At 56.1% G+C, this 22,449-nt stretch overlaps 5 protein-coding genes across 5 annotated transcripts; all 5 read left to right on the top strand.

Annotated features, from left to right (window-relative positions):
- Positions 1-173: 173 nt before the first annotated feature.
- Positions 174-770, top strand: LDBPK_300660 (hypothetical protein, conserved; the record flags this gene model as incomplete). Its single annotated transcript, XM_003862732.1, has 1 exon — positions 174-770. The coding sequence occupies one exon, from the start codon at positions 174-176 to the stop codon at positions 768-770; it is 597 nt and encodes a 198-aa protein (XP_003862780.1).
- Positions 771-2,480: 1,710 nt separating this feature from the next.
- On the top strand, positions 2,481-3,902 carry LDBPK_300650 (histidyl-tRNA synthetase, putative; the record flags this gene model as incomplete). The annotated part of the gene is made up of 1 exon (XM_003862731.1): positions 2,481-3,902. The coding sequence occupies one exon, from the start codon at positions 2,481-2,483 to the stop codon at positions 3,900-3,902; it is 1,422 nt and encodes a 473-aa protein (XP_003862779.1).
- A 771-nt stretch (positions 3,903-4,673) lies between these two features.
- On the top strand, positions 4,674-5,324 carry LDBPK_300640 (ribosome biogenesis regulatory protein (RRS1), putative; the record flags this gene model as incomplete). The annotated part of the gene is made up of 1 exon (XM_003862730.1): positions 4,674-5,324. The coding sequence occupies one exon, from the start codon at positions 4,674-4,676 to the stop codon at positions 5,322-5,324; it is 651 nt and encodes a 216-aa protein (XP_003862778.1).
- Positions 5,325-6,407: 1,083 nt separating this feature from the next.
- LDBPK_300630 (nitrate reductase, putative) lies at positions 6,408-8,021 on the top strand (the record flags this gene model as incomplete). Its single annotated transcript, XM_003862729.1, has 1 exon — positions 6,408-8,021. One exon carries the CDS (start codon positions 6,408-6,410, stop codon positions 8,019-8,021), a length of 1,614 nt encoding a protein of 537 aa, XP_003862777.1.
- A 4,669-nt stretch (positions 8,022-12,690) lies between these two features.
- LDBPK_300620 (protein kinase, putative) lies at positions 12,691-15,477 on the top strand (the record flags this gene model as incomplete). Its single annotated transcript, XM_003862728.1, has 1 exon — positions 12,691-15,477. The coding sequence occupies one exon, from the start codon at positions 12,691-12,693 to the stop codon at positions 15,475-15,477; it is 2,787 nt and encodes a 928-aa protein (XP_003862776.1).
- Positions 15,478-22,449: the final 6,972 nt, after the last annotated feature.

Raw genomic sequence — 22,449 nt, 5'->3', positions numbered from 1 at the left:
CCACATGATTCTTTTGCCCATTTTTTACTCTTTTTTTTCCTTTCTATCTAGCGCTAACCCTCCTTGCGGCATAGAGCACTCCCGCAAGCATATTCTTACATCGACCGGGTAACTTCTGTTCTCACAGTAGCCCTCGGTGGATCGTCTCGTTGGCAGCAACACTTTCCTTCACCATGCTTCGAGTGTGCAGTGTGTGGTGCTCCAACGCCCTACACAACAGTACCCCATTTGTTGACGGCGCTCTGCAGCTCATGAAGCTACACCTGGCTCACCGGAACGCAACGGCTGACAAGAACAAAGTTGCATGCCACGCAATAGAGCAGGAGTTTTTTCGAGAGGTGGAGGTGTTTCGCCCCTGCTTCACCATGTCTGCCTCGCTGGAGGTTGCGCAACAGTACTCCCGGAGGCTTTACGCGGCACTCAAGTACTTCCGCATGGACGATGATCCGCTCATCCGCCAGCTGGACTTGCTACTGGGACGAAGAGCAATGCAGGATGGTCGTCACGAGGGTCAGAGAGGCTTCTTCAAGGGCGCTCGCACATCGAACACGTCCGCGTTCGGCAAGGGCGGCGAGATCACGCACGAAACCTTAGCAGAGCATGCTGAAACCACGCTGCCGACCGAGCTGCCGCATGCGCCAAAGGTGGACCTGACTGCCCCTCGACGCCCCGGAGCGCTTCGGATCAACCAACGCTACAGAGGACACTGGGTGCTCCAAGAGCCCGACATCGCCATCACGCGCAGTGAGCGCCGTGAGGATCCGTGGTGATCTTAGAAGTAGTTTCTCTTCACACTCGCCATCATCGGGTGAGCAGAATATAAGCACCGCAACATGCGCGGGAAAAAGAAGGCGGCCGACTTCGGGCTCCCTTAGGGGGAAGCTCTTTCGACGTCGTCGGAGTTGCGCGCGCGTACTCCTGCACGGACCGTGTTCTCTCTTTTTTCCATGTTCGCCACGCTGAGCAGCAGTGCGTCTCCCGTGCAGGCCGCATTCGGGTAGCCATGCAAACGAACAACACAGATGATTTCGCGACTAAGGAGGCATTACGTGCTTTGGAACCCGAGAGAGGGAATCCATCTGTGCTTCCCGGTGTCTCTCTCTACTGCTTCACCGGCCTCTGAATATCTTCTTGCCCTGCTCTTTGTTTCTTTTTCTTCTTGCACAGAGATAAGGAAGATGCATCCGCAAAGTGGAAATGCGAAGCTCGTGCCCCCGCTGATGACTTCTGGGGCACTGAACCCGTTGATCGTAGAGCACACGAGTGATTGTGTCACGTCTGGCGCCAGGGAAGTCCAAAAAGTCACAGGTTCAGGACTAACAAACTCGTACGCCGATCATGGGGGCGCTAGCTGTGTCGCTGAGGGAGCCTATGTTGATTGCAGCGCCGTTGTCCATACTGATATGGCCGCCTTTTCGATCGGCGCCTACTCTGTTGTGTGCGCCGGCGCAGTCTTGCATCCACCAGTTCGCGTCTGTGTAAGGCAGGCCTCCGCACGCGCTGAGCCGCGTGTCCACATCGGGTCCTTTGTGTACGTGGGAGGGCAGGTGGTTTGCGAAGCGGCAGAGGTCGGGCACATGGTTAGACTTGATGCGCAGTGCGTGGTGTCTACTGGAGCGCACCTTCCAGATGGTGTGTGGCTGCTGGCTCGAACGTGGGTGCCCCCCGAGGTGACACTGTCTCCCTACACCGTGTACGCCGGCGTTCCGGCGACCCCTATCCGAAAGCTGAATGCGCGTTCCTATCAGCTGCTGCACATGGAATTCCTGCGCAGACGACGTGAAGCTTCGTGAAAGGATTTGCATCACTTCTGCGCTTCCACAAAATGCAATTCAACTTCGAACTCTGTGCACAGAAGCCGAGCGAGCTACCCTGCACGAGCGCCGCCTAATGTGCAAGCTGGAAAGGTCTGATTCAGTGCGTGTCTGTGGGTGTGAAGAGGGTATCGCTCCCCCTTTCTACTACTCGCTGGACACACCTAAGAAGCAACGCGCAACCGAAGCGAGTGCTGTAGTGCTTGCAGAAATGTGAGGACGATGGTGAGTTTTGATCGGCTTTCCATCCTACTGACAGAGGGAGCCATTCTGGTAATACAAAGAGATGCGAAAAAATTGCCAACGCAGACTCAACGCTCTCGGCTGACATTTCTGCCCACTGCCTCTGTGTGTCTAGAGAGGTGTGTCTCTTTTTTTATGTGCTCCGTCCCGTGTCGACGCTGTCGCCCGACCCTCTCATCACCTCCTCCTCCACGCGTGTTTCAGTCGCACAAACTTCACGCATGCATCTCTCCCGTGACTTTTCCACCCGACGTTACCCTCACTTTTTCATCTCTCCCCCGGTCCGTGTCTATGTGTGCGTCTATGCACGTGTTGCGTCGGCGTACCCGATGTATGGGCGGCTTTTCAACCGCAGTTCCACACTAAGACACACCAACAACGAAACGCTTCTACCGCCAGCTGCCTAATTGGGTGAGCGTCAGAATGTCCTCGACGGCCTCGCCCAATGCCGCGCTTCTCGCGGAAATCAACGACCTGAAGGTGAAACTCGCCGAGAAGGAGGCGCTGCTGCAGCCGGAGGGGGTAGTATCGAAGAAGTCCAAGAAAAAGAGCCAAGCGAACATGATCGAGAAAGAGCCCGTGCAGGGCTGCCGCGACTTCCCTCCCGAGGACATGCGAGTGCGCAGGCACCTCTTCGGCGTCTTCCACGATACGGCCCGCAGATTCGGTTTCGAGGAGTATGACGCCCCAGTTCTAGAGTCGGAGGAGCTCTACATCCGCAAAGCGGGAGAGGAGATTACAGAACAAATGTTCAACTTTGTGACGAAGGGTGGCCACCGTGTCACACTGCGGCCTGAGATGACGCCGTCATTGGTGCGTTTGCAGCTCGCCAAGGGCCGCTCTCTGCTTCTGCCCGCCAAGTGGTACTCCATTCCGCAGTGCTGGCGCTACGAGGCCATCTCCCGCGGTCGTCGCCGTGAGCATTACCAGTGGAATATGGATATCGTCGGTGTGAAGAGCGTGGCCGCAGAGGTGGAGCTCGTGTGCGCCGCATGCGCGGCGATGGAGTCGCTCGGCCTCACCGCGCAGGACGTTGGCGTGAAGGTGAACTCGCGCAAGTTGCTGCAGTGTGCACTCGCCGGCGCTGGCGTGCCGGATTCTCTCTTTGCTCCAGTGTGCGTGATCGTCGACAAGATGGAGAAGCTGCCTGAGGAGCAAATCCGCGCGGAGTTAAAGGACCTGGCCCTGGATGGCCAGCAGGCGGACGACATCATCAAGACACTTAGTCTCAGGTCTGTCGACGACTTCGACAAGGACCTCTTTGACAAGAACGGCGCCCTCTCGGAGCTCGCAGAGTTCTTCTCGCAGATGCAGATGTACGGGTACGGCGACTGGATCCAGTTCGATGCGAGTGTCGTGCGTGGACTCGCCTACTACACCGGCATCGTTTTCGAAGCGTTTGACCGCAGTGGTGAGTTCCGCGCGATCTGCGGAGGCGGCCGCTACGACAACCTCTTCACTCTGTACGGCAGCCCGCAGCCTGTCTCGTGCGTCGGGTTCGGCTTCGGCGACTGTGTCATCGTTGAACTGCTGAAGAAGAAGAAGCTGATCAACTCGCTGCCGCATAAGGTGGATGATGTGGTGATTCCGTTCAATGAGTCTCAGCGAGGCACCGCCCTGAAGGTATTGAAGCAGCTGCGTGACAAGGGCCGCAGTGCCGACATCATTATGGACTCCAAGAAGGTTGCTCAGACCTTCAGTTACGCGGATCGTATCGGCGCTGACCGTGCCGTGCTGATTGCGCCGGACGAAACGGAGAAGGGCATGGCGCGCGTGAAGATGCTGCGCGAGGGGCAGAGGGGTGAGGATGACCGCGGTGACCCTGTGCCCTTCGAAGACTTGTAGCCTTTGAAACTGCTGTCTTGTGCGCTTCCATCCGCATACTGGGGCGGGTGCATTCCCCTCTTTCCTCTCTTCTTCACGGTCCGTTGGCAGGCAGCATCGCCGCCCCTTCTCCGAGGACGTCGCGCGCATATCACTGTCGCGGCAGCAGCATCAAACACTCGCTTATGTGGGGTTATCTCTTCTTTGTTCTAAGGGCGGCCGCGCTCTCATTTCTTGTTTTCGCTTTCTCAGCGTTGTGCTACGTGTTGTCTCCTTGGTTGTTCCTCTCCACGCTAAGTAAGTCGGAAAGCCCGCACACTTATGGACCCGGTAGGGTGCTGAACAAGCGCCTGTATGGACAAAGATGCACGCACGGTACCATCACGGAGTGTGCGCTTTATGCTCGTGCATGCTGCGCCAACTCGAATCGGTTATGGAAAAAGGATAGGTAGCAGGCAAGACGAGGTGGGCTCTTCATGCAGCGTTGCACGAGTCGCGCTTCGTCTCTCACCGTCGTACATGTGCAAGTTTTGCGTTGCCTCCCTCAGTATCCGTATCTAAGACTCGAATCTCGATAAGGTGTAGCAATGTGCATAAAAGCCCGCTTTCCTTCACGAGAAATGTGCGGCCTCCTCTCTGCTTTTTATCCCTCAACTTAGCCGCGACCCAGCCCCTACTGTCCCTTTCTCGCTTCTTGTCTCCTCACACGCCACAAAACGTGACTATCAAAACGCTTATGTGCCCGCGCTTGCGCAGTGTCCGCCTCGCCTCCCATACCTTAAGACAGACGCAATGAGTGAGTATCAGCTAGATGTCGGTCTCTTGACAGTGACGGATGTGTCCACCGTGAGTGGGCCAATGCGCCGCGAAGAGGATCTCATGAGCTCATGCACAAATGCACTCAAGGCACTTCTCGGCGAGTTTGTCGATTTACCGACGGAGGTAAAGAAGACGAAGTACGAGAGTGCGACGACCTTAGTACAGCTGCCGCAGCCGGTGATGCAGCTGCCTCGCGAGAAGGCGCCGCCAAAGACGAAGCCGCTCACCGCATGGCAGAAGTTTGCGCTCAAGAAGGGTATCGACATTCACCGCAAGAAGGCGAACCGCGTCTTTGACGAGGATCGCCAGGTGTGGAAGGACAAGTGGGGCAAGCGTGCTCGCGAGGACCGCGACAAGTACGACTGGCTGCGCGAGGTGAAGCCTGGGTACATGCCTGCCGAGGATGGCGGCGACCCGTTCCTGGATGACCGCCGTGCGAAGCAGGCTCGCCTAGAAAAGCAGAAGAAGAAGGAGGAGCACAACAAGCGCCGCTCCGAGCACCTGATGCAGGCGCAGGAGGAGGTGAAGCACCTTTCGGCAGCTGCGCGAAACCTCGCCACGGCGTCCAACGGCAAGTTCGAAAAGACAAAGAAGTTTAAGAAGAACACAAAGCGTCTCGCTTGAGCCTCCCGGGATCACAAGTGCGTCGTGGCGGGAGTAGGGTGTGCCGCGAGCGTACCTCATTTGCGCCTGCTTTTCTTAATGAAGTCGTGCGCTTTCTTGCTCGCCACCTCTCCCCGTGGCGCAGAAGCTAGGCGGCCTTGTGTGCGCGCGCTTGCACGTGCGTGCGTGTGATGTGAGGAGGAAAGGGCTGCACTCTCTCTCTGTCTCATTACAGGCACTGACAGAGGTCTTACACCCTCACCTGCGTTCTCCTGCCCACAACAGGGATATTGTGGGTGCTCGACGCACATACTTGCACGCAGACGCACTCCGCTGCGCGTTAGGCAGCAAGCGAACGGGAGAGGAGAGCAAGGCGCCGACCACTGTGACGATGCTTGACAGAAGCGTTTTTCTTTTCTTTCTTCACTCCCCATTGGTAACTCGAATAATGCGTTCCCTTTTGTTTTGTGTATGTGTTGGTCGTTCTTGACATTATGAGGTAAACCACCGCACATCGCACGCACGGCATGAGTGGCACGCCCACTGGCGAAGCACATGTTGGGCATCGTGACGCAGCGGAGACTACTTGACGATAGCGTGGTCTGGGGCGGAGAGCGTGAGACTCAGGTGCAAGCGCGGCTGCGCAAAGTGCGCCCGTCTTTCTTTTGTGACTTCTACGGCCACCTTTGACGTGCTCGTAGACCTCAAGAGGCGAAGCTTCGCACCTGCCGGTGGCCCATGGCTCCGCGGGTGCAGGTGCCCACTACTTCTTTTCGCCTTTTATCTATGCTCGTTAGACAACTGCAACGCCTTGCTTCACTGTGTGTCTGTAAATCTGACTGCGCTTCTTTGGCATTTACGCCGCGCTCACAAAAGCGGCTAGGTAAGAGCGAGCGCATCACGCGCGCACAGCACTCAGGGCGGCTGAGATCTCTTTCCGCACGCCCACGTGCTGGCGCGTCTTTTTCGTATGTGCTTGGCTGTATTTTCAGCATCCACGGGCACTGCGAGCGTAACCACGCGCTTGAAGTCACCGCTGCGGTCAGTGCGTGCACAAATCTGCTTTTTCCCTCTCTCAGTTGCTTCTCGTTCTTGTCATAATTCATGGGCTCAAAGCACCCAAGGAGCACCACCTCCGCACCTGCGCGCGAGGAGGAGCGGCAGGCCCACGTCGACACAGAACATCACACCGAACCCCCTTTCTTCAACACAGCAGCGCCGGAGGCGGCAGAGATGCAGGTGACGGTAACTCCTACCACGCCGCCGACGTCGATGGAGCAGGAGGCTATGATGGTGTCGGGAGAGGAGCCGAGCAAGCTTGCGGTTCCACAGCAGCAACACCTGCCCCGCACGTTCTTCACGATGGCGGAGGTGCAGCAGCTGATTTCCGTAAACCCAGGCCGCACGTTGGTGATCATTCGGGACAAAGTCTACGATGTGACCACTTTTCTCGCTTCTCACCCTGGCGGCAAGTCCGCGCTGCGGCGCAACAACGGCAAAGACGTGACGGACGCCTTCTTTAGCATGCACAGTGCGACGGCAATGAGGAAGCTGCCTGATTTCTTGATTGGTGAGCTAGCGTCATCCGAGAGTACGCCTGCCGCTGCTGAAGAGACACCAACTGCTGCTCTCGTCCCTGTACGTTTGCGTATGGCCGACATCACGAAGGCTCTCAGCGAGGATCCGAACCGGATCATTCTTATTCTTTTCAGCGATGCCTACGACGTGACACCAATGCGCGACAAGCACCCTGGGGGCCTAAGCGTACTGGCGAACAACAACGGTCGCGAGTGCGGCGACACTTTTATGCGCATTCACGGCCTTCTGGCAAAGAAGATGGTGAAGCAGTTCTACCTGGGTCCAGTGGAGGGGCCGGCGCGGAGGAGGTCTCCGCTACGACCAGCGGTTGCAGCCGAGGCAGAATCCGCCGCCATCCCCCCTGCGGGACCCAAGACTCAGTCCACTCGCATTTTGGAGATGGAGCGCGTGAACTCGACCGCTACCATCCGGTACTTCACCTTTTCATGCCCCAAGCCACTCCACATGATTCCTGGCGGACACATCAAACTCTACAGCAATCTGCATAAGGAAGAGAGCCGCTTCTACACCCCATTCAAGACGGGCGCGACGAGCTTCACGATTTGCATGAAGCACTACCCCAATGGCCGCACGTCTGGGTACTTCTTCGACCTGAAAGAAGGAGATGAGGTCTTCTTTGATGGCCCTCTTCCTCCCTCCTGGCATCTCAACACCGATGCCGCTGTGCAGCGCGCTGCGCCGGAGGAGCGGCACGTGGTGCTCATTGCTGGCGGAACCGGTATCGTACCTCTGTACTCCATCTCCTCTGACGCGCTCGAGACACAATTGTCCAGCGTCACCTTCGTCTGCTCCGTCCGCACACCAGACGATCTTATCTTGGCGACAGAGCTGCGTCGGCTTGCCAACCGCTACTCAACGGCGCTGCCGATTCAGAAGCACACGCTACGTATTGTGCTTCTTTTTTCCCGCGCGTCACCGCAGGATATATCAGTGGAGGCCACATCCTTCGCTTCGCACGTGCTCTGTGGCGGGCGTCTCACGGCGGAGTCTTTCAAGGGTACAGAGATCCGCCCTGCGCAGGCGGTTGTTGTGTGCGGTCCTCCAACCTTCAACGATGCTGTGGCCGCAGCAGTGCTGGAGGCAGGCATCTGCACTGCCACACAGGTTCACCGCCTGTAGGAGAGATGCGAAACGCAATCCCAACATGCACCGCAGGCAGCTGCTAGGCATACGTGCACCGTGGTAAGGTGAGCTTACGCGAGTCATTGAGTCACACGGGGGTGCATATTCCTATTTGGTTCGCCCGCCTCTCACTTTTCGCGCCCTTTCACGGTCACATCGTCAGTGGAAGCGGCTGTGCAGCCTTACCGCAATGTGTCTGGCACCTTTTCTTCCCTTTCCTGCCATACATTCACCCTTCACCCGGATGACAGGGGGGGCGGGGTGATGCCGCAGCGCGTGGCATCTCAGGGCCCAGTGCCCCCACTCTGTCTGGGGAGGCCACGCAGCCCCTCCTTCGTCTCTCCCCCTGCCCAATGCCGAGCCGCCTCTGGTGGTGGCGCGGTGAAGCACCTGCCACGTGGGGAGGTCAGAGCGATGTACCGCCCCACTGATGCCGGCGGTCGGGCCCTGGATGGCGCTGCGGCGGAGCGACCTGCGGCAGTGCACAGGCTTGCGCCACCCATATGGTAGGCGAAGCGTCAGCGTGGCTCGAGCGTGTAATCCCACCCCCGGCCCTCGCACTGCGTACGCGGGTGTGGGGAGCCACCCACCCACCCCTGAGGAGAGAATGCACCCGGTGGCGCCCGGCATAGTGGGGGAGCGGCTGTGAGGCGACCTGCGGGGCGCGGGTCGGTGGGCAGAGTGTGAAGCAGGGCTCGCGCTCCGACGGCTGAGCCGGGCGCATTGCTGTACTGGGATGTGTCTAGCGCTGCTTCGCACCACGCGATGGAGTCTGTGACGGGACCGGAAGGGGGGAGTCAGAGTGGAGCTCGACTCATATTCTAAGGCAGTTAAATGGACACGCGTTAGACGATCGAAAACGTATTTGACACCAAACCTAAATGCGCGAAGAGAAAAGCGGACCGTCACCGAAATCAAGGCGCGTGTATGATCATGTTATTCATGTTACGGCGCTAGGGGATATCCGCTCATGTACAAAAAGTAAAGGACTCCCCCTTCCAGGCGTGCTTGATTTTGTTGCGCGGCAATTTTAACTGTGCTTGGGCACGAGCCGATGCTGGCTTAGCTCACACGTTGCGTGTTATATAGAGGAGAGAAACAACCTGAGGCAGGCGAGTGCACAAGAAAGGTGCTAGCAAGGCGGGCTTGTCTTCTCTCAGGAGGTGAGGCCACATTTGTTCTTGATAGGTTGTCTGCGCGTAGCTACCGCGCGAGCGGACACACTGCCCCTCAGTGGCCGTTCACCCGCAGTCTCTTCTCATTTGTTGTACCTCTTTGGTGCAGGGGTCCGCTGGGCTGAAGAGACACTGAAGAGGCGGATGCCGTCTGTAAAAGCGGCGGGTTTTTGTTAGCGTCGCCTTTACTCATCTCTTTTCTCCACGTCTCCTCACACTGCTTTTACCTCGCCCATCAATGTCGCTTCCCCCCCGCCTCTTCCGCCTCTCGTTTTCCCTCACCCCTTTTGTTTTTCACACAACCCATGGGACTGATACGTATTGTGTAGTTTGACGATCTGCATCCCTTGCGAGTGCTCGTGCAGTTCCGAAAGAACGAAGGAGGTAACGCGCGCTATTAGTGTGTGTGCTAGGGAACTTCTTTTGAGCGGGGAATAGCGTACATGAAATTAGTGCGTGCGTGCGTGTGTGTGCGCATCCGACCTCCCTTCCCTCCCGCGTTCTAGTTCACAATTTTCCCATCACCTCGCATATTCGTGAGCCTCTACTGCAAACATTTACGAAAGGGACCAAACGAGGAAGTTATCGAACAAAGAAAAACACTAAAGGAATCCCATTCCTGTGGCTTTTCCTTTCGGCACCGGCATCTCCGACTTCCTCTCCATACACAGGCGTGGCGCTCACATTCTCTCTGTTCGCTTACCACCGAGCCCCATCATCGTCAAAGACGCTTCCACATTGCTGTTGCTGTTTTCTCGTTTTGTTTTTCGACCACCGTTTCAACATCAAAAAAGAAGAGCCCCAAGTGACTCTCAAACGGCGAGAAGGGAGAGGGGAGCGCTAGGGCGTCTTTTGGCCTTCCCCTTCAACTAACCTACACTAACCAATCACACACATATACTCTCACTCTCTCGAGCTGTACATCCATTTCGTTCTCTATTTCCTTTTATCTATCTGAATCCTCGTAAGAGGAGTTGTGGTGCTTGGATCCGTGCCACGCAACTGTTTTCGCCTTTGACTGAAAAGGTGAGCGAAAGGGGAGACAAGGGGCGCCGCGCGCTCTCGGCACTTCGCGCGTCCTCCCTCCAAGAAGAGTTGGAGGAGCCCATCTTTTTTTTTTTCGCTACCTCCTTCTCTTTGTTCTTTGTCTTGTCTTACTTTTCTCTCCGACTTCAGCACCTCGTGACTCTCTCACCGAGGTGGACTCTCTCCCTTTTCCTTTGCCTCGTAGTAGAGGAGAGGCAGTTAAGCCGGGACACGGGGTGGTGCGAGAAAAAAGAAGAGGTGTAAAGAAAACAGCAATAGGGGATAACTGAAACGCAAAGGCAGGAAGAAGAAGATCATCTCAAGTCTCTTTTCCTACCTCGCTCTTCTCTTTCGGTTCTTTCTCTCGTACTAAAAGGGCTGTGCGGGGGCAGGGTGAGCTCTGCGGCGTTTCCGTCGGCTTGTGCTCTGAAGTGGTCGTTCGCCACCTCGACGTAGCGGAGCAGTGCCACAGCGACACATACAAAAGTCGTGGACAACGTATTCAACAAAAAACACGAAGAAACAGCGAGATAGAGAAAGAGCGCAAATTGCGGTACGTATTGGTCCTTGTTTCTTTGTTTTGGTGCTTGCAACTCCTTTTCTTTTTTAGTTTATTTCTTGCTCCTCTGGGACTGTTGTGTGTGTGTGTGTGTGTGATTCCGTGCCATTTTTTTTCTGTCTTTTCTACCTCTGCCTCTTGGACGTGCCGGTGTGCGCCTTCTGTGCATTTTTTCCTTTTTTCTTGTCTTGAAGCAGTCTTCCAAAAGCGTCGATACGGAACCGCAGGAGGGGCAAAACACAGACAGGCGCGGCGGGCACACAAAAACTCAAGGCGGGAGAGGAGGAAGGGTGAGCCGAAGTAGAACAAAAAGAGTGCAGTAGAGATCATTAAGCGCTGGCTCTGTGCGTGTGCACATCGACTTCTCGCACTTGCATGCGGGGGTAAGTTATAAGCACACACACAGACATCTGTGAGGGGAACAAAAACGTATAGAGTCACAGTTGCTTTTTAGTCTGCCGTCCTTTCACACCTCGCCTTTCACTTCGGCCTGGTGTGCATGCGTGTGGGTGTGCTCATCTCCGCCTTCCCGAGTTTCTCATCCGGAGCGCCTTCGCCTTCTACCTTGATTGCGCCGGTTCCGCACACGTTTTATCTCGATTCGCTGTCTTCTATATTTTGACTACCTTCTTTTTCTGCGAGGCCTCCTCTCTCTTGCGTTGCTCGCCTTTGATTTCCCCACTCCCTCTCGCGTTTATTTGTCTGGCTTTTCATTTTTTTTTTTGTGTGTGTTTGCGTGTGTTGATCAAGGAGCAGGAGAGCAGCGGGAGGAAGAGACATACGCAAGTACCCCTTTCCATCCCAGGTGTATCACCTACGGCAGCTAATACGACGGCGTAGCTTGCATATCTCTGCCCTCTCCCCTTTTCTCTCTTTCCTCATCCTTTCCTTTGCTTGCCTTTCTTCCCGCTTTTTTCTTTGTTTTACTCTTTTTTTAGCCGTCTTGTTTTCTCCCGCCCCTCCCGCATTCCTTCTCTTCACCCCTCTCTCTGTTCGACCTGTTTGCTTCTCCTCCTCTCGATTTCTCTCTGTCGGCTTTCTCTCCTTTCACGTGTTGTGTGTTCATTCTCATTCGCTGCTGCCGCCGCTCTCTTTTCTGTTGTCGTGTCGTATGTTTGTCTTCTTTAGCTGCACGCGTGCGTGTGTGTGTGTGCTTACTTCCTCTTCTGCGGCGGAGCGGGAACTCCTGTGGGCTGGGTCGCGAAGCGCATTTTGCCCCCTTTCTCTTCCCTCCCCTCTTCTTTCACTCCTCTCCTTTCGTTTCGCTTTCCCTAGGACGGCTCTGCTCTGTCCTCTTTAGTATTTTTTTTTTCCTCGACGACTCTTTTCCGTGCTCTCTAGTACCGCAGAAAATACCTCATCTCCCCCTCGCCCTTTGTATGTGTGCGCCTTTTCCCCTTTTTTTTTCGGATTTTACTTGGCTCTCCCGTCGTTCTCTCGGTTGTCTCAAGCGCGTTCCATTACCATCTGCTACACTCCTTCTTTCAGTTCTCCTCGGCTTTACTTTTTCCGACCCTCTCTCCTCTTCCCTTTTGGCGCCCCCTTGTTGTCGCCGTTTTCTCGCTTTTCGAGTCTGCGCCGCTTCCCCGGTCAGCCGTGTCTCTCTCTCTCTTTCGTTGACCAAGCGAGAGGGCACTGCGAAGAGGAGAGAGGGAAGGGCAGCAAAGCGCCGGGCGCTGCCTCAGTCACACGCCCACCACCCGGACTCACGTGGGTGCCTACTTGTGCATCCATACGTTCCAGTTTGTGTGTGGGCGTGCGTGGGGGGCCTGTGTCGGAGGCGGGCTCGTCTTCCCCCTTTTTCTTTCTCCCGCCTTCGCTGGCTCTCTCTTTGTGGACGGGAGGCTGCGTAGTCTTTTTCGCCGGCTTTCAAAAGCCGGTGTTCAGAGCATTCGGGCCAGTGAAGATGCACTCTCGCGAAAATGTAGGCTACGCGCGGCCGGGCGGGGTTGACATTGACCTCCCCACAGAGGGCAGCATCCCCATCTCTCGTGGCTGTACCGCCTCCCGGCGTATCGTCAGGTCGCTCAAGAATCCGCTGGCGTGCGTGATGCAGCTGGTACCGCTGGACAGTGGCGAGAACAGTCGCCCACCTCATCTGCTTTCACGCTTCAACACGGCTAGCATCCCGAGTGAGGCTTCCGTGAGCGAGGTGCGCAGTGAGCTGTGCAGTGTTGCAATGGAGGAGCAGACAGAGGATTCGACATCGTCGTTCTTCGACCATCGACGCTTACGGCATGGTGGCAAAGTAAGCAGCTCCATGAGCCGCAGCCGCGCATCACGGGTGGGGCACGAGATCCGTGCGCGTATGCGCCGCAGCTTTCCCAGCGGTAGCAGTCGCGAGGTGGAGGAGAGTTTCCTCAGCTACAGCGATGACCCCTCTTTCTACGCGTGCGACTCCGACGCGTCTTCGAACTCTGCAGAAACGGAGGGCTCAAGTCACAGCATGTCCTACACAGCCATCTCGGAAAGTGTACCGAGCTGCAGCCTCACCGGCCTGACTGAGAATAAATACGCCGTCACTGGATGGGCGAGCCGTTTCCGCAAGCCCAACGTCCCACCTCCGCATAGGGAGTCGAACAGCTTTGGTAGCATCTTCGGCTCCGGCGGGATTGACCCATACAACGGTGCCAGCGTCAACGCACACCACCAGGCACGCGACAGCGCCGCCGCGGATGTAGCAGTGGGGATAGCGGCAGAGCCTCGCATAGCGGCTGCTGTTCCGCAGAGGGACCCACCCGTGGTCGTTATCTCCCCTTCCGCATCTAGTGCGCGGGTAAACACAGCTCGAACCTCGCATGTCGCTGCATCCACAGCAGCACAGAGCGCTCCAAGTGCCTCGGTGGCGCGGCTCTGTGACGGGGGATTACAGTTCACCGCCGACAACTCGTCTGCGGTCCAGGGTACGGATCGCGGCAGCCCTCTGAGTAACTCCATTGACCAGCGGCCACGCGTACAGAGTGTCAAACTGCTGGAACGTGTCGGACGTGGCACATTCGGCGATGTCTATAGGGCCCAGGACCTGGACAGCGGCAACATCATTGCCGTGAAGGAGATTATTGTGCCACACGACTTCACCAAGGACGTGGAGAAGCAGTTGGCCGCTCTCGAGTCGGAGATTCGTGTCATGCGTCGACTGCACCATCCTCACGTTGTGACTTATCTCGGCGCTGTGCGCGAGAATAACTCCCTTCGCATTTTCATGGAGTTTGTAGGGGGTGGCACTGTGGGCAGCAAGCTGGAGAGCGTCGGCGGTCTCTCCGAGGAGAAGACGCGCGACTACACAGCCCAGCTGCTAGAGGGGCTCGAGTACCTGCACGTCTCGCACATCCTTCATCGCGACCTGAAGGGTGATAACCTTTTCCTCACAGAGGACGACCAGCTCAAGCTGGGCGACTTTGGGCAGAGCAAGGAGTTGGCGGACACCCTCATCACGCGGTCCGTGCAAGGTACTCCAAGCTTCATGTCACCCGAGATGATTGCCTGCTCTGGATACTCGTTTGAGGCAGATGTATGGTCGGTGGGGTGCTGCGTCATTCAAATGCTCACTGGCAAGCCGCCATTCGCGAACCTCGACAACCAGATGGCGGTGATGTTCGCCATCATCAGCTCCAAGATCGAGGATCAGATTCCGGCATGCGCCTCCGAAGGCGCGAAGGACTTTATTCGCATGTGCACCAAGACCAACATCAAGGATCGGTGGAACGCCTCGCAACTGCGTCGGCACCCTTGGCTCCTAGGACAAGGCGCTCCAGCAGCCGCCACAGCATCCGCAGCAGTGACCAAGGCTGCCGGTGAGCGGAGGGAGGGCGCTGGTCACAAGCCCATCGCCGCGCACCCGCCGCTGAAGACTAAAGAGCCGGCGCACCCGAATCCACACCCTGGCAAGCCTCCTCGCTCCATTCTTTTAGACACCGCCGCCCTTGCGAAGGCGAAGGGCGGCGACGACATGACGAAAGATCCGAGCAGCAGCAGCCCCGGTGGGTATCAGTACTCACTCGAGGACGAGACGGGCGACCACGAGGCGGGCGGTACTACGAGTAGCAACCTTTCTTCCTCCAAAAGCGAGACGCCGAGCTCCAAAAACGCGGCGGCGACCAGGCATGCGGGCGTCCCTTTTTCGGGGTCGTCCCCACTCAGCGAAGGCGCGTCGATGGAAAGCCGTCACAGGTCACCTATGGCGTTACCGGAGGCTTTGCCAAGTGGAGGGAGGCTAGACCGCACGCACGAGAGTGCCCATAGGGCGACCCCGGGGCAGGGTGATTCGCTAGTGATGGTGGGACAAGAGGGTAGTGGTGGCAGCGGTGCACGGGGGCGGAGGAAGTCGCCACCGGAGCCGGCGCAGCGGCCGCAACGGCCTGCGCACCTGCACAAAGAGAGATCGCCACGCCACCGAGCGTTGATGACGGGAGGCGCTGCGGCTGTGGAGTCTTCGTCGAAGAGACGATCGAACCCGAGCCCGGTGTCACGCGCTCTTAACACACCTGTTCATAACCGGGCCAACCTCAGCACTTCTCCCAGCAAACAGCGTGCCGATCTTCGACCGGCAGGCTCGTCGATCTACCGTGTCTCGGGCGTTGCCAACCAGCCGAGCCGCACCACACCGAACAAAACTTCTTCCCCCGGAAAGAAGCGCCAAACGACGGCGGTACGGGCAACTGGGCACGCACTGAAAAACGATCACAAGGCGTAGCCGGCGCGGTACGCGCCCATATGCGCACGTATAGGCGTCGCTGTGAGAGGCTGCGTACCCTAGTTGTCGCGTGCTGTTCACTCGGCTGCGTGATGCTATCCATGGTCACTACTCTCCGATGCGCAGTTTTCATCGCTTTTTTTCTTCCTATCACCATTGTTCATTTTAGGCGTTCACTTCCGTGGCTCCCTACTGTTACGTGTACGTGTGCGTTTTTTTTTTACCTTTCAAGGGCTGAGATGCGGATTGCCCTTTGGTGGAACGCCGGTGGTGGCGATGTACGGCATTTCGAAAAAGCCGCGCGTATGCTGAAGGTAGAAGGAACGGAGCGTTCTTCTTGTGCCCTTTCCTGTGGTTGTACTCCAGAGTGAAGCTGTCGATGCTACATTGCTGCCCACGCTGCTCCTTCATGACTCATGGAAGTGGGCTTATGTATGCGTGCGTGTGCGTGTGAAGGAGTGTGCTCTGTGACCCTCTGCTACCGTTGCGTGCTGCGATGTATGGTCGTCTCTTTTTCTTTGTGCTTTACATGTTTTTTTTTTTCAAGCGTGTTCGTGTACGTGCTTCCCTCTTTGCTTTCTTTGCAATTTCCATATATACATGTGTGTATATCCACCGCTGTCGTTTGATCTGCGTGTGCGCTTTACGCTGGTACGTGTGCGTTCCCCTTCAGCATCTTCCTTTTCCCGCACCCTCCCCTCTCTCCTTCCTTTCTCGCCTGCCTCCCGCTTCTGCTGCTTGTAGATTTGACTTCTTTTTTTTTTGTGTCGCTTCGCTTCTCGACTCGGTTGCGCAAAGTTCAGCATCGTCCCTCCCCCCCAACAGGGCGGAGTTGCCCTTCTCTTTTCTGGATTTCATTATTGGGAGGGGATGGGCGGCAGCTGCGGGCCTTGGCACTTTGATCGTGTGCTCCCTTTTTTTTTCAGAGGCTCGGCGGGCGTCGGCGCGCCCCCTCCATTCCTGTGTTTCCGGCTCTCACCTCCCATTCTACCCGCCCTCCTGTTCTTCCTTCTCCCCCTCCACCCGTGTTGGTGTACGTATAAAACAATAGGTGAAGAGGAAAGAGCAAAGAAAAACGAGCAGCCGCATTTTTGTTTTCACACCTCCCGCTTCTTCTGTCTTCCCCTTCTCCCACTCTTGAGATATCTTCTTCATTTCTCGGTGGCTTCTTTTCTCCTCTCTCCACGCAGCCGGCATGCGCTGACCCCCTTGCTCTTTCCCCGCGTACACGCACGCATATGCACTCCCAATGAAGAAGATAGGACCCCGAGAACGGGGAGAGGGCGAGAAGGCACGGAGGACTATCAATGTGGACAAGACGGAGAGAACGAGCGTCACTGAGCGTTTCCCTATGCACGGCGCTGAACTTCTTTCTCTTTTTGCGTGTATTGTTCGGGTGGTGCTGCGACCTGCTTCTGTTTCTTTTTTCGCCTCTTCTATTCGATCACGTCTCGCCCTTCTTCAGCTTGCCGCCAGCTTTCACACAGCACACCAGGGGAGCTTGCGTGTCCCACGCCAAGAAAGGAGGAAGCTGTGAAAGAGACGGTCAGCTGCCCCCACTGCTTTTCTCTCACCTTCCCTCTTCTCTCCCAACACAACGAACCCAAAGCGACGGGCGGCGTGGCATATTTCTCTTCAAAGGCGTTTTACCTCTTTTATACGCAGCGTCTCTCGAGAGAGCTCAAAGGAGAGAGGGGCACACACAACAGGAAAAAAACGCGAATCAAAACATCAACCAAACAGCCGACAACAGCAAGCGCACCCCCCAAAAAAAAGGAATGATGAGAGGGATCGAAAAAGGTGGAGCAGCGATCAACAGTCATCGTGGTGTGATCGGGCCTTTTCACACAACGTTTTATAGTACCTGTGCCGTGGTTTCTTTCTATTGGAGCTGTCACATTGAATGCACATCTGCATCGTGGTTCGCCGTTCTTGAGTATGCGTCCCTTCTTATTGCTTGTCTGTGCGTGGGTGGCTTCGGTCGCTCACACCCCTTTTTTATTGTCGGACTTGTATACATTTCTTCACCGCCAAAAAAAAACAAACACAAAAAACGCGCACGCGCACGCATTCCCCCTTGCTGTGAAGCGGGAGGAAAGGGTGAAAAAAAAAACAAGATTCCCAACGGCTATGCGTGCCTTCTCCTGTCCCTTTTTGCTTCGTGATTGTCTTCCTTTGTGTGTGTGTGTGTTTGCATGTGTGTCTCCCCCCTCCCCCCTCCCCCACATAACCGCGCCTTCGCTTCTTTCTCTCATTTTGCCGATTGCTCTCCTTTCCGTCTGCCATCCTTTTCCTTCGATTCCGGCCCCCTAGTTGATCATTGTCGAGGCCAAGATGTGTGCTGCCGCGTGTTTTCCACCGCTCCTTGCACTGATGTGTGTTGAACACGCACGTACGCACGCTTAACGTTCGAGATAAGCTCTTGCATACAGGCATTTTTACACTAGCACTTGTTCTCTCCCCCAGCGCGCGCTTCGCTGTGAACCCTCCCCCTCCCCCAACCTCTCTTCCGTGCGCTGACCTCCTCTCCTTTCTCCTCCGCCCCTTCTTTTTCCCCGTCTCTGTTGTGTCGACGCCTGCGGAGCAGAAAAGAGTGAAGGGTGGGGCGGCGCTTTGTGATTGGCATCCTCTTGTTGGTTTCACTGCTGTGGTGGTGCTTGTCGTTGCCCTCCACCTCGCTCTCATTTTGGCTGTTTTGGTCTTGTATCGCTCTCTTCCTAACTCGCGGCTGTAGCACGGCTCTCTCTTTTCTCTCCCTCCCTTCCTCTTTGCGTGCGTGCGTGTGTGTGTGTGTGCCTTTTCCTCTGTGTAGGGTGTTTTTTCTTTCTTCTGCGCTTCTTGTTTTTTTTTTGTCTGCCGTCTCTAGACATGTGTATGCGTGCCAGCGCGTGTGGGTGCGCCGCCGGTCTGTGAGTACGTTGTTTTAGTTTCTACCGGGTTTATCACGTCGTTTCATCTCCAGCCACGCTACCTTTTTTTTCATATCTTTCTCTTTGGTACACCACAGCCTCCCCCTTCTCCCCTTATTCCGCTACAGCGCACAAGGCTGTGCCACACTGGTGAGAGTTTCTGTTCCTCTTACGCCTCTATCGTTTAGAGAACCCTTTGCGGGCAGATGGTGGTGCGAGGGTGGGCGCTGAGGGAAAAAGAAGAGGAAGATGGAGAGGTCCGAAAAAGAGAGCAAGGGGAGAGTTTCCACGTGCTCGAGTAGGCCTCTCTCTCCTCTCTCCTAAACTGACCGCGTGAGCAGCTGACCTCAAGGGGGGGGGGCTTCTCTTTTTCTCCCCCTCTCTCTGTAGATGTTGTGCGTAGATGTTCTTCGCCTCACTTGTCTCCTCCACCTCCAGCATCGCCCCACTTACGCGCTTTTTTCACCGAATATGCGTCTTTGATTGTGTGGTGCTGCGCGTCTGTTCGAGGTTTGTCTGCTTCTCTTCCACTGCACCTTCCCTCTGTTGTCGTCGTGTTGTCGGTGCGCCTCCTTTTTTCGCGAGACCCCCTTTCCCCCTTTGTCTCTATGATAAGATGCGTACTGGACTCCTTTGAGCATGGTGCGGCGAACCCCTTGGATATATTGTGTCCGCGCGTCCCGTTTACATATACAGGCGTTTTTCTTTTTTTTTTTTCGCTTTTCCTTTGCCCCTCCTTTTCTTTTTATGCATTGAATACACACCGCAATCTATTGGAAGTACATCTCTTCTCCCCCTTCTCTTCCGTCTCTGTCTCTTTACTGTTTTCTTTTTTCGTCTTTCGTTTTCTTCTCCCTCTCTGGTGCAGCTCGTCTTCATGCTTATTTTTTCCCCCTTGTTTTCTTTTTCTGCCCTTTGGTCCTCTTTGTTTTAACTTCCGCCCCTCCCCCTCCTTCTCTCCTTTCCTATCTTTCCGTTTGCTTTTCCCACGCCATTTTTGTTCTGTGTCTGTACGCTGGCACCGTAGAGCACGCCAGGGTGAGAAAGATAAATGAACCGCTTTATTTTTCGGTTCAACGCGTGTCCATTTAACTGCCTTAGAATATGAGTCGAGCTCCACTCTGACTCCCCCCTTCTGGTCCCGTCACAGACTCCATCGCGTGGTGCGAAGCAGCGCTAGACACATCCCAGTACAGCAATGCGCCCGGCTCAGCCGTCGGAGCGCGAGCCCTGCTTCACACTCTGCCCACCGACCCGCGCCCCGCAGGTCGCCTCACAGCCGCTCCCCCACTATGCCGGGCGCCACCGGGTGCATTCTCTCCTCAGGGGTGGGTGGGTGGCTCCCCACACCCGCGTACGCAGTGCGAGGGCCGGGGGTGGGATTACACGCTCGAGCCACGCTGACGCTTCGCCTACCATATGGGTGGCGCAAGCCTGTGCACTGCCGCAGGTCGCTCCGCCGCAGCGCCATCCAGGGCCCGACCGCCGGCATCAGTGGGGCGGTACATCGCTCTGACCTCCCCACGTGGCAGGTGCTTCACCGCGCCACCACCAGAGGCGGCTCGGCATTGGGCAGGGGGAGAGACGAAGGAGGGGCTGCGTGGCCTCCCCAGACAGAGTGGGGGCACTGGGCCCTGAGATGCCACGCGCTGCGGCATCACCCCGCCCCCCCTGTCATCCGGGTGAAGGGTGAATGTATGGCAGGAAAGGGAAAAGAGAAGGCAGGGCAGTGAGCGAATAGATGCGTGCTCTCGCCGCTTCTTGTGATCTCTCTTGTTGTGTTACCTCTCTTCTTCCGCAGCCACTGCCTCCTCTTCTTCCCCCTTGACACTCTCATCGGGCCCCTCGCCCGTCCGTTCGCCCATCGAATGGCGGTCGTATCTTGTGCGTGTTTTTCTCTAGCGTCACCTGCCGACGTTGAGGCCCGCAGCTTCTGTTTTTTTTTGTTTTCTGCGCTTTATAGTCCTCCCTTTTTTTTGTGCATCGACTTCGTTCGTAGTGCGAACATGAAACATGCGGCTTTCTCTTGTCGACTTTTTTTTTGCCGTTGCGTTGACGTCTCTTTCCCTTTGCATGTGTCGTGTCTCTCTCTCTCTCTTGCCATATCTTGTTGTTCCTCTTCCTCGTTGCTTTACCTTGCCACTCACACCTCTCTCTCTGTCGTTGTCGCAGCTGTCGGCGTAATGTGTTCGTGTTGCTGTTATTATCATGAATTTTATTATTATTTTTCGTTTCGCTGCCGGTTATCTTCTTACAGTCTTCTCTCGCATTGCTCGTGCGCACATCTCCGCTTTTTTTTTTGCCCCCCCCCCCCTCTCTTTCCCTTACCAACCCCTACCCGTGCTCTCTCTCGCTTACAATCCCGTGCTGCTCTCTTTGTGCATACGGACACCACAAAAAAGCAAGCAACCGCAACTACTTAGAGCGCTTCCACGCGGTGGCGAGCACTCACCTGCCCCTTTCTGGCACCCTCCGCATCGCCTTTGCGCACGTGTTCTGGTGGGCGGTGTCGGGGGTCGTGGTGGCGGTGGTGACGCCCACGTGCGGAGCAGCCAATGAAGCAAAGAGAGACACTGAAATAAAAGCGTGAAACGACGCAAACAAAAAAGGATGTCACTCATTCATAGTCAAGTGTAGTGAGGGAGGCGACAGAGCTGGGAGGCGTTTCCCAAGGATGTGCGAGAGTAGAGGGCGACGTCCCCTTACCCTCCCCCCGGTTTTCTTCCCCTTTCCACAAAAGGAAAAGCGTACGCGCAGACACGCACGCACAAACAGCGCACGCAATGTGGCGCCAATTCCTCACCGCGTCGGCCGAAGTACACAGATGTCGACGGACGTCGGTTGCTCACGTCTCTAAAGTCATCGATGCACATTTTTGTTTTGTTGGCGCGCGTGTCCGCGTCTTCCTTTCTATTTCTGTATGTGGTGCTCTTTAGCGGGCTTGTGCCTCTATCCTGTGCTCTCTTCCTCTCAGTTGTGTGCGTGCGTGTCGTCTTTTGGGTTTTTGCTCCCCTCTTCTGTTTATGTCTTCGTCGCCTCTTGCTCTGCGTGTTCCCTTTCGTTTTTTTTTTTTTTTTTCGTTTCTCTGCATCTTTGCTTCACCGCCAACTCGCCGTCTGAACATGTATTCGTATCCCTCACTCCTTACCTGCAATCGCCACTCACAAACATGTAAACGGAAGCAGAGAATTGAACGAAAATCATCGAACCAGCCTATCGCGCCGTCAACACTGAAGGGATGGCGAGCGCGAATGTGGCATGTCTTGTAGCGCGCAATCGACTCTAGGACGGACTCTGCCTCGACGACGGGGAAAGGACGTCGGTGGGGCAGCCCTGCCGTACTTCTACGTACTCCCTGATGCAGCCGATAGGCCTGCGCTCTCGCTAACCAAATCTCCCCCTTTTCCTCTGATGCACTCCCGTATCGCCCCGCCGCACATCATGGAGCGCACACAGGGTGTCACGCGTGTTGTGCGCGACGGTGGGGTTTCTGAGAGTACCTTGTCCATTACGGCAACATCCGATGATCCTTGCTGCAGCCGTAGCGAGAGGGGGCGGGGCGCGTCATGCACACGCGGATGAAGCACACAAAGTACTTGGTCTTTCTCTCTTACCGCTCTCTTTTTACCTTCCCTCTCTGGCCACGTCTGCATTCGTGCTCTCTTCACTGGCATAGTGAGCACTCTGTCGTCGTTGCATGCCTGCTCTTTTACATCTCGCAACGTAGTGTTTGACTTTCGGTTGGCGGCTGCACTGCCACACGATCTCTGCGTGTCTCGCGCGCTATGCGTGCGTCAAACGGTGGTGGAAATCATCGACGTAGAGGACAGAAGGAAGGAAGACACGGTACCACGGCTTCACGTGCTCTGCGGCTTCGCCGTACAAGGGGGACGGCACAAAGCCACAAGAGGAGGGCGCACCGCAGAAACGAAACACACACACACACACACACGCACTTAAAAGCAAGGAGAACGGAGCACTGCGCTCCTTTCCGACACGACAACAGCACCACACACTGTCGGTGTGCTCTTTCTCCCTCTCTCTGATACAGGTCTCAATCGCT

Source organism: Leishmania donovani, chromosome 30, assembly GCF_000227135.1.
Source record: "Leishmania donovani BPK282A1 complete genome, chromosome 30".
Lineage (NCBI taxonomy): Eukaryota > Euglenozoa > Kinetoplastea > Trypanosomatida > Trypanosomatidae > Leishmania > Leishmania donovani.
Note: the sequence above shows the minus strand (reverse complement) of the source record. Positions and strands in the feature narration are given on the sequence as shown.